The sequence below is a fragment of the Oncorhynchus mykiss genome, chromosome 28, assembly GCF_057628025.1.
Source record: "Oncorhynchus mykiss isolate SJ-2025 chromosome 28, ASM5762802v1, whole genome shotgun sequence".
NCBI lineage: Eukaryota > Metazoa > Chordata > Actinopteri > Salmoniformes > Salmonidae > Oncorhynchus > Oncorhynchus mykiss.
In genome coordinates this window covers 23891773-23903473 of record NC_143049.1, presented here as the reverse complement: position 1 = coordinate 23903473, position 11701 = coordinate 23891773, and the positions used below count along the sequence as shown (strand labels likewise).

At 42.9% G+C, this 11701-nt stretch overlaps 1 protein-coding gene across 1 annotated transcript in view; it reads right to left on the bottom strand.

Annotated features, from left to right (window-relative positions):
• Positions 1 to 1737: 1737 nt before the first annotated feature.
• The window catches only part of lamc1 (laminin, gamma 1), an 80216-nt gene continuing 70252 nt past the window's right edge, over positions 1738 to 11701 (bottom strand). The window contains exons 19-28 of the mRNA XM_021589534.3: positions 10561 to 10766; positions 10149 to 10228; positions 9759 to 9896; positions 9436 to 9580; positions 8976 to 9125; positions 8236 to 8350; positions 7815 to 8014; positions 7310 to 7468; positions 6721 to 6820; positions 1738 to 6489 (exon numbers count right to left, since the gene is read on the bottom strand). Of these exons, the coding sequence (XP_021445209.3) occupies positions 6233 to 6489; positions 6721 to 6820; positions 7310 to 7468; positions 7815 to 8014; positions 8236 to 8350; positions 8976 to 9125; positions 9436 to 9580; positions 9759 to 9896; positions 10149 to 10228; positions 10561 to 10766 (1550 nt within the window). The 3' untranslated portion in view covers positions 1738 to 6232. The remainder of the gene's footprint in view (positions 6490 to 6720; positions 6821 to 7309; positions 7469 to 7814; positions 8015 to 8235; positions 8351 to 8975; positions 9126 to 9435; positions 9581 to 9758; positions 9897 to 10148; positions 10229 to 10560; positions 10767 to 11701) is intronic.

Genomic DNA, 11701 nt, shown 5'->3' with positions numbered 1-11701 from the left:
TTCACCTTCTCATCAAAAGCATAATTACAAATAATATTCAATATGTCTACAATGCAAAATTAAGAGAACACCCCACGATAGAAAAAATATGATTTGCCATTTCCTTTAAAAGGTTTGTTATCGTTTTGCTGATGATGACAACAGAATAGCCTAGAACACTGTGAAAATTGAAGATCACAAGCAAACAGTGAAAGCTGTAAGTTTCTTCAATGTGTGCAATGGTTTTCAATATCAGGATCAACTTGATTGCTTAAATCAAGCTAAACCATGTGCAACAACCCCCCCCCCCCCCCCCCCCCCCTTATTTATATAAACATTTAATTTATTCCAGGAAGTCCCATTGAGGTCAGAAGACCTATTTAACACGCAGCCTGGAAATTGTTCAACCCAATACCTATCATCTGCCAACATCACTTCAGTCTGTTTATTTGGAAACGTAAATTTGTTCCTGAGCAACAGCACTTTGTATAGAACATTCACCGTAGTAATAATGCTTGTTTCCATCCCCTCAAGGGTTGGCAGTTATTTACCAATCCAGAATAAGAATGATTCACCCACTTCGTGTTTGAACATATGGACGGTATTGTTCGACTTTGGGTGGGGAACACCATGCGAAGCATAATAACACCATAAAAAGGGACACAAGTCAGTTCCAGGTGAAAGAACAGACAAAGCTTGAAAATCTGAATTTCACACCTCATACACATGATCATATTTGTTCAGTTCACAAGGCAACTTTAGTCACCTGTTCAATAAATCTGATATTTTTCCTATGACTCATTTGTAAAAGTTTCCATGATTTAAAAAATGTACAGATTCATGGAATGTACCTTTTAACATTCTATAGCCACACCCTTGGAATCAGACGTGAAGCCAGACAAACAGAAAGACACATCCTTCAGCGATGAGTACATTCCTGATAAGGGAAAAAAAGGTGCCTAAGGGCTATGAGTTTTGTACTGTTTGAAAATGGCTGCCACACCCTTACAGTGTCATGCTCTGACACGGTGATCAGACCGACTGAGGTGTGCACTAGTCACACACACGCGCCCTAAAAGCCGCACCCTTCTCGCTAGCACAGGACCCTGTCAACACCACACCCTCGGCACATACACACACAAACACACAGGAGCGGTGATTTGTTAGGGCCCTTCCTGCATGTACAGAAATAATTCTAAAAAGGAAAACATGACACAAAAAGACCCCAATTTCAATACATTTTTTTTAGCAGTTCAATAGACATTTCTGATCGTGTCAATTCAACGTGCAGTCAAAACTTGTTTGCTAAACTCGCTTGGAGAGTGAAGGGGATTTTTTGGGGACCATGAATGCAGCAGTGGAAGATAAGGGTTGCATCTTATTTCTGCGAATACACTGGCATGCTTCACTGCACAGACAAGGAACATTGTGGCATCAATAGGCATTCATTCAAAGTACATATTTTAATGCATACCCGTTTCTGAAATCTCATCCATTTATTTTACAGTAATTTCAAGATCATCATCAAATAATTATTTATCAAAACGGTGTTTCACAATCCCTACACGAGGCAAAAAAAACAACCGCATACTGAAATATATTTTCCTGAACGTCCTAAAGACTAAATAACCTCAAGATTAAACAGAGATAAAATAAGAGATTAATAAGAAATTGTATATATATTTCAGCAAATGCAACGTACAGAAAGAACCCTGAGGCAGCATGACATTTAACATAATCACACGTCAACGAAAGCAATTCCTGTAATATTTGTTTTATTATTTCAAATGTTACGATTGGATTTACAGGCAAGTGGGTCACAAACAGGGTTTTCTCAGGTCCTCACAAATTAAACGTTGCAGTGAATTGGTGCCTTTGTGTTATATTGTACAACAGAACATGCCCTCCATAGCCAAATGACCACAACAAGATTGTGCAACACATACATATCATCATCATCTACTGCAACAAAATAATACAAATACTTGAGACATTATAAATTAGAAATACTGTTTTATACATCAAACAGTATGTGCTGCACATTCTTCCACAGCAGTGTGGTAGCCTGGAGGGTTAAGAGACGGCAGAAGATGGTTCAATGCAGTGTACATCGTTTTAGCCGCTGCCACATCTATAAAATTGTGGGTAAAAGGTTAGCTAACAACTATCCAACAAATAACATGATAGGAGGCAGGCTAAGGAAAGGAGTGAGTATTGGTGTATTGAGGATGAGAGACGTTGAATGGGAAGGATGAGTGGTTTCCAGGTTATAACCTATTCATTTACTGTATCGCGGCTGGCAGGCTGATGTTCTGGACCCATCAACAAAATCCCTGCTGTTCTACTGAAATGCGAGGACACCGAGTAGCGAACGTGTGAGGAGACAATTATGTGTGAAAAGAGTGTTTGTCTGAAACGTAATGTGTGCGATAAACGTGACGCCCTCGTTAGGAACTAAGTGATGTGAATATTGACCACATATGAAGACACAACACTAAATGGTGAACTACCAACTTGTGAACAAGCTTATTTTCTTGGAGTCGGTTTAAATTCAGTAAAATGAAACGATAGGCTTAATGTAGACCGATGGCTTCTTTAGGGCCATCTCTCACACAGTCCTGAAGTTATCAGTCAAGGATAAAGGTGTTTTAAAAGCATTGTTTTGATCTCGTTTTAAAAGCATTCATCAATTAATTGGTGACCACCCACTGATAATTAAACACAAATTAATAATGGCAGAGCTATGAGGCAACAACACCGAGCCATGTACACAAGCAAGCATATTATACCACAGAACTTATCATATATATTTATATATTATGTGGAGGTTTGTTGATTTTTTGCGATATAACCTATGGCCGCTGGGTCTTGGATTTAACAATCAGCCAGCCCTGAATCATTTAAGCATATATTTACACAAATAATATTTCCTCACTCTATATCATAATAAAAAACATTCACACAAAAATATAACATTTGAAATAATTATTAGCACCAGTGTATCAGATAAAGTCTTGCTACGCAAAATGTACAAAGTTGCATAGTGTAGAATTTTGTCTTAAAAAATATTAATGTGTGATTTGCAATACACCTGTTTTAAGCAGCAGCTTAGGGAGGAAAAAACATCAGACAAAAAACAAGATTTGTAGTGTTAATTATATATATATATATTTTTACATACAATTATATTTAACCATATTGTTTCACTGGGCGGTACAGGACTGTCTCAAATGTCAAAAATATCAGAGTCATTTTAAAGACCCACTTGCTGGTTTCATTTAACAGCTTTTCAGTTATGCATGCCCACATGAAAAAATACTAAGGTATACTATCGTTAAATACTATAGTATTCCCTGTAGTGTTTTTGGAGACTTTACTGTAGTATTCAGTGGATTGAAAAAATACTGTAGTGAAAAAAGTGAATGTAGTGTAAAAATACAGTGAATACTGTAGTATTTACTGTAGTTTTGCAGACATGATTGTAGTATTTCCTTTTCATAGTATACACTGTAGTAAGAAAAAACTAGTATATATTATAGTAATTACTGTAGTGTTTTTTCAGACTGTAGTATTTACTGTAGGGTTTTTTGAGGAAATAACTGTAGTATTTACTATAATGTTTTTGTTTTATTATCTTTGACATGTTATCCTTGAGGAAACCTACTTGGAAAAATACACAAAATAAAATTTACCATACCTGTAGGTAGATAGGACTGAGGTCTGAATAGACAGTTCAGAGCTTCTGCTCCTTTTTATAACCTGCAGGGAACACATATATATAATCTATACGATACCAAACGTAGGCTTGTAACTTATTGGTGCCACAAATTGGGATATGGGAATGGGCAGGGTAGACACAAATGAATCTTGTAATATATATACACTACAGTAATTACTGCAGTGTTTTTGCAGATATTACTGTAGTATTTTTGTGGTCCATAGTATACTGTAATATTTACTATAGTATACTACACGATTCTATAATAAGTACTGCCAATGATCGTTATATACTACAGCAGCGTTTCCTAAACTCTGTCCTGGAGACTCCAAGGGGTGCATTTTTGTATTTTTGCCCTAGCACTACACAGCCGATTCAAATAATCCAAGCTTGATGAGTTAATTATTTGAATCAGTGGTGTTTGGGAAATGACAGAGGACAGAGTTTGGGAAATGCTGTAGTGCAATGTGTAGTATAGTATACTACAGTTTACTACACTACACTACAGAATTCTATACAAAGTACTGTAGTATTCTATAGTAAACTGTAGGATTATTTAATGTGGGTATGGAGCAGAATGTGCAGTAGAGTTGAATACTGTAAAAATGTGTAATAATAACAGGAATACTTTCTCCATGCAATATATGTAGCTTTGGAAGCGAATGAAGGCAAACAAAATGTATAAACTTGTGAGAATTCCTTCACTGCTTGTTTTTTAAACAAATGGTTGATAACACCAAGGATGGCACATATGTACTGGAAGTTGAACAATACCTATAGCTAAAAAATATCTCACAGACAAACCATTCCCAGCATGCCCTTCGGTCTAGAATGATGGGTAAGGATAACTTGTTAGATATCATATCAAATAAAACAAATGCTATATCATATGACATGCACCCATCTGAAAAGGCTGAGGACATTTCTCCTTGTTTTCTGTCGGGGTGGTTTAGGTTGTGATGAAACAAGACGGTGTAACGGTCCTACACGTAGAAGTGTAGGAAGTCTGGAGGTGGTGCAGTCATGTGGGTTTTCATTACTCGGGAGCGAGGTATGCCACACCTCTCCTAACCTGCTGCACCGAAGGAGAATGGATGCATGTTTGTCGACTGCCCTTAGTTCATTTCACATGTCAAAGCATGTCAATGCTGCTTCTTCTCTTTCTTTAAAACCATGAAACTTAGCTTCTCTTGTAAAAAAAAAAAGACAAACAAAGACAAAGCAAAGAAAAAATAAAGAAAGAAAAAAAGTTTTGGTAAAAAGGTGGCATTCTGCCCGAGTGTTAGACGTGGGAAGGAGCGGAACAGACGGGATATGAGGAAGGAGCGGTACAGACGGGATATGAGGAAGGAGCGGAACAGACGGGATATGAGGAAGGAGCGGAACAGACGGGATATGAGGAAGGAGCGGTACAGACGGGATATGAGGAAGGAGCGGAACAGACGGGATATGAGGAAGGAGCGGAACAGACGGGATATGAGGAAGGAGCGGTACAGACGGGATATGAGGAAGGAGCGGTACAGACGGGATATGAGGAAGGAGCGGTACAGACGGGATATGAGGAAGGAGCGGAACAGACGGGATATGAGGAAGGAGCGGAACAGACGGGATATGAGGAAGGAGCGGTACAGACGGGATATGAGGAAGGAGCGGTACAGACGGGATATGAGGAAGGAGCTGTACAGACGGGATATGAGGAAGGAGCGGAACAGACGGGATATGAGGAAAGAGCGGAACAGACGGGATATGAGGAAGGAGGGTACAGACGGGATATGAGGAAGGAGCGGTACGACGGGATATGAGGAAGGAGCGGAACAGACGGGATATGAGGAAGGAGCGGTACGACGGGATATGAGGAAGGAGCGGAACAGACGGGATATGAGGAAGGGGCGGTACAGACTGGATATGAGGAAGGGGCGGTACAGACTGGATATGAGGAAGGGGCGGTACAGACGGGATATGAGGAAGGAGCGGTACAGACGGGATATGAGGAAGGAGCGGTACAGACGGGATATGAGGAAGGAGCGGTACAGACGGGATATGAGGAAGGAGCGGTACAGACGGGATATGAGGAAGGAGCGGAACAGACGGGATATGAGGAAGGAGCGGAACAGACGGGATATGAGGAAGGAGGGTACAGACGGGATATGAGGAAGGAGTGGTACAGACGGGATATGAGGAAGGAGCGGTACAGACGGGATATGAGGAAGGAGCGGTACAGACGGGATATGAGGAAGGAGCGGTACAGACGGGATATGAGGAAGGAGCGGAACAGACGGGATATGAGGAAGGAGCGGAACAGACGGGATATGAGGAAGGAGGTTACAGACGGGATATGAGGAAGGAGCGGTACAGACGGGATATGAGGAAGGAGCGGTACAGACGGGATATGAGGAAGGAGCGGTACAGACGAGATATGAGGAAGGAGCGGTACATACGGGATATGAGGAAGGGGCGGTACAGACGGGATATGAGGAAGGAGCGGAACAGACGGGATATGAGGAAGGAGGGTACAGGTGGTGGAGAGAGAGGGGGTTAAGGTCGCTCTAGGGATGGGGTGTTGAAGCAGCCGTCAGGTAAAGTGTTCTTGATGTCATTGAGGTTGGCGATGTCAGACCGGATCTCCCTGATCTGCCTGTCGTAGTCGGTGATCATCTCCTCCTGGCTCTTGGCCACATCATTCAGCTCCGCCAGCTTGCGGTCCAGGTCGCTGTTCGCCATTTTGTCCTTGGCCTGCTTCAGTGACCCCTCAATCAAGCCCAACTTGCTCAGGTCCACCTTGTCAATGTTGCCTGAACCGGGACAGAGGAGGTATAAGCTTTAGCTCAATGATATAAGACAGTCAGTAGTCATTTTGACTTGTGCAAGTAATGGAATATTGTGATGGAATATTGTTTGCTTACACACAATGCACAAGCCAGAAACAATGATTACATAAAATGACAATACTAAATTATATCCCTGCTTGTATTCTCACCTACACAAAAATAACCAGTTTGCTTAATCAAATACCATTCACTCACCCAGTGACTTGAGCAGGTCGTTGATGGTGTTGAGAACAGTCCTGACAGCACTCTTGGCTTTGCGGGCGTTGTCCTCCGCTTCCTTCGCATTGTCCGATGCCTGAAATACCAAAACAACATAGTTGACATGTCAGAGTCAGAATTTCAGACCACAACGAACAAAAACAATTGTAAAACACTTGTGAGACTTCCTTAATCCTCAGCAGTGTTCATCCACTTCCTTTGCTTAATGTTTAGCCTCATTGTTTATTTTTTCTCTAAACAACTTTGACAAGAACTACAAACATTGAGCAACTCAAGCTCTGTGTAGACGGCTTCTATTCAAACATTCTCAGAGCTCTCTGGTTTCCAACCCAAAGAGATCTTCTAGGAATTCCTAAGTATTGGGTTCCTAAGGTTATGAGAATCTAATGACATCATTGGATTTAAACAACAGAGCCACAGACAGAGAACATTACATCCCAAATGGCACCCTATTTCCCTATATGATACACTACCTTTGACGAGAGCCCTATTGGCCGTGGTCAGATGTAGTGCACTACACAGGGAATAGGGGGCCATTTGGGATGCCGACCAGACAGACACGCACCATGCTAGCCATCATCATGTCCTGGTCGGCCTCAGCTTTCTTCTTGGCCAGCTCTGCCTCGGCTGCACTCAGCTGGTCCATCATGCCGTTCACCTCCCCATCCAGCATCATAGTGTCCTCAAAGGCCTTCTCTGCATCCGCCTTGGTCTTAGCAGAACCCTGTGGGGTGAACAGACAGAGGGGGATTAATGCATGTTGACAATTTGAAAGCAGGTATACAATTTCTTATAGGTTGAATAGTTTATTATTTGATACATCAGATGAGGGGCGGACAGAGGGGGGTTAGTGCATGTTGTCAGTTTGAAAGTGGGTTTATTATTCTATGTGAAACATCACATTTGATGACCACAAAAATAATAGATATTCAAAACATTTAATCTACTGAGAAACACCGTTTATATCAAGAGGCCACCACTGATTTTGGCCACGTCATCTCAAGACAGTAGCATAAATGGTCATGAATTACCTAGCTATAATATAACAATATACCAGTAATATTATGTACCTTCTGCACAGCGCTGGCTATCTTTTCTGCCTCCTCTGCCTTGCTCTTGGCCTCCTTGGCATCTGCAGCTGCGTTGCCTAGTGCCCCCTCAGCCTGCTTGGTCTTCTCATTGGCCGCGATGATGGTAGCGTTGATCTCTGGGATTCTCTTCATGGCGTCCTCAGCTGCTGTCTTGTTGTCATTCACCCGCTTGTCAAAGTCTGTGTTGGACGCACCAAAGACAATGAGAAGAAAGGTTGAGTAAACACACTATCTCAATACTATAACCATATTTTATATATCCTCTCTTTAACATCCATCTGAGGCTAAATGCATTGTGGTCTCGATATGGTTTTCACGCCAACCATTCTGAATAAATCCTGTACCATCAGGCAGAAAGGGGCATTTCCCTGGCCTCTTCACCAGCCCTGCTACTAAGTACCTCTCAGATTTCCCAGAATGTCTTGGGCCTCCTGGTAGGTGGTCCTCCCCTTCTTGGCGGCCTCCTCAGCCAGCGCCTTGGCAGCATCGACACGAGCCAGCAACTGATCGGCAGTCTGCAGGGACAGATAGAGACAGTCATTAGTTCCATTGTATAACAAGTGGCACCCTATTCCCCATAGGGCTCTGGGAAATGTAGTGCAGTTTATAGGAAATATGGTGCCACTTGGGACACAACCCATGGACAACAAAAACAGACAAAACAGCTCAATTAATAAGAATAATTCTGACTTCACGGCTTGCTCATTATCACTATACTTAGTGGCTGAACGAGTGAGGAGGCCAATCAATGCTGTGGTAATTCATCACATATGCAAATGTGGTCATTTTCAATTGCATGCCTTGTTTAATGAGGCATGTTAAAGCTAAATCTTAAAATGGACACACACACTAGCAATTTCAAAGGGAGTGAAACCATCACAAGCTCTACATGAGACATAGATCTATTTAGAGCAAAGCTTATAGACACCAGAAAGACAAAATAAAAGTAGAGTTGTGAAATTCTGGTGACTTTCCCAAAATTCCCAGGTTTTCCAGAACTCCTGGTTGGAAGATTCCTGGAATCAGGAGGGAATTAGCAGGAAATCTGGGAGTTCTCCAACCGGGATTTCTGGAAAACCTGGACATTTTGGGAAAGTTATCGGAATTTTTGCAACCCCAAGTAAAGTTCTCTTGTCCTACCTGCTGCTCCGTCTTGCCCTTCTCCAGCAGCTTGCGGACCTCAGTCTCCTTCCCTCGCAGATCATCCCTCAAGTCGTTGTACTCTTTCTCGGTCTTGTCAATCAGCTTGTCCAGGTCAGACGCTTCCTTCTTGATCTTGCTCGCTTCGTCCTATAATCAGATGTCAAGATAAGTTATCCTTCCAGACTTTAAAACTACTTCAGTAATGTCCGACGGCCCTTTACATGTATGTCTTGTGATACACAAACCCTTTCAATGACTCTGAAGAGTAACCTGTCACTCACTCAGACTGGGAACATATTTCAAAGGTTTGTTAAATACATCAACTCATTGAAATTATTCCTGATGAGTGGCCGTATCCCAAATGGCTCCTTACTCCATTTCTAGTGCACCACTTTTGACCAGTAGTGCACTATATAGAGAATAGGGTGCCATTTGGGATGGAGACATGGTAACTGACCTCCAGTGATTTGGTGTTGAAAGGTGGCAGGCTTGTCAGGTTAGCGTAGATCTTCAGGGCTTTGTCGCCTGCCTCCTCTGCCTCAGCATGCACCTTGTTGGCCTGTTTCTCCAGGTTCTTGGCCAGGTCCTTTGCCTCATTGTACCTGAGTGGATGAACATGATAGTTCAATTATAAAACTGTTGAGGGGATTTGAACCTGTACGAGCTTATAAGACATTCTCCAGACAGGATCAACGTTAGTATGATTTAATTGTAGTTTTTAGGAGATAGAGAGAGAGAGAGAGGAATCACAGAAAAGTGCTGTTGCAGACAGTGACATACTTCCTGTTGAGCTCATCAATGTCTTGGTTGGTCTTGCCCTCGCCATCTAGAGTCTTTGTCAGCAGGTTGAGAGCCTTGGTGGACGTGTCATTGGCATCTTTTGCGATCTTCTCAATTTGATCCGCGTCCATTTTATGTCTGCAGAGGAAACAGAGGGATTGGATTTGTTTTTCATAGACAAAGCAGAAAGCTGTCTTTTGGTTTCTTGCAGCGCAAGAATATAATAAAATAATAAGATCAAAAGTGGTGATAGGGTGTTTATTATTTGGCATGTGCACTTTCCCCCCCTCCCACTCAGAAGAATTGCATATCAGGAAACCAGAGTGGATTGTATGGAGCAATACATTTCAGAGAACATAATTATTTCATCATTGTAGCTACAGTCCTCACTTGTCGGCCAGATTGCGAGCCTCCTCTGCCAGAAGGGTCATGTTGTTGGGATCTCCACTGATGGAGGGTGCTTTGAAGTCCTGGAGGAGAAAAATAATAAAGTAGGGAATCAATGAACTTCCTGTTGTTTCTCTCATGCAGGACGAAGGCATTCATCAGTGTGCTATGGTTGGGAACAAACATAAACTAAGGGTTTACGCAACAAGAACAGTAACAATAAAAATATACTACATCCAAATTCGATAATGCTGTGAGATCATGCGATCAGTCCTCCAAGTGTCTTAGGTTGCGTCCCAAATGGCATCCTTTCCCCGAAATAATTCACTCCTTTTGACCAGGGCCATATGAGCAAGTGGTGTACTATATTGGGAATAGGGTAACATTCGGGATGCATCCTTAGTTACCAACCCACCAGTTTGCTGATGGCATCCTTGGCCTTATCCAGTTCCTCGCGGGCGAGGCCGATCAGGTTCTCGGCGTCTCGGACCCGGTTGCGGGCCTTGTCGGCTTGGGTTCCAGTGTTGTCCACGGTGTTCCTGATGTTCTGCAAACGATTCCACTGAGTGGTCAGTGTGCTGTTCAGTTTCCCCAGGCGCTCCAGCAGGCCTTTGTCCACATCTGAAAAAACAAAAGCAGCATTCACAACTCCCATTCTGAGTGGAAATACTCCAATGTAAACTCAGCCAAAAAATAAACGTCCTCTCACTGTCAACTGCATTTACTTTCAGCAAACTTAACATGTGTAAACATTTGTACGAACATAAGATTCAACAACTGAGACATGAACTGAACAAGTTCCACAGACATGTGGCTAACAGAAATGGAATAATGTGTCCCTGAACAAAGTAACAGTCAGTATCTGGTGTGGCCACCAGCTGCATTAAGTACTGCAGTGCATCATCTCCTCATGGACTGCAACAGATTTGCCAGTTCTTGTGTGAGATGTTACCCCAAACTTCCACCAAGGCACCTGCAAGTTCCCAGACATTTCTGGGGGGAATGGCCCTAGCCCTCACCCTCCGATCCCAGACGTGCTCAATGGGATTGAGATCCTGGCTCTTCGCTGGCCATGGCAGAACACTGACATCCTGTCTTGCAGGAAATCACGCACAGAATGAGCAGTATGGCTGGTGGCATTATCATGCTGGAGGGTCATGTCAGGATGAGCCTACAGGAAGGGTACCGCATGAGGGAGAAGGATGTCTTCCCTGTAACGCAGAGCGTTGAGATTGCCTGCAATGACAACAAGCTCAGTCCGATGATGCTGTGACACACAGCCCCCTCCAAATCGATCCCGCTCCAGAGTACAGGCCTCGCTGTAACGCTCATTACTTCGACGATAAACGCAAATCTGAACATCACCCCTGGGAGACAAAACCGCAACTAGTCAGTGAAGAGCACTTTTTGGTCCAGCGATGGTGGGTTTGTGTCCATAGGCGACGTTGTTGCCGGTGATGTAAGGCAGGTCCTCACCAGACAACAGGCCTACAAGCCCTCAGTCCAGCTTCTCTCAGCCTATTGTGGACAGTCTGAGCACTGATGCAGGGATTGTG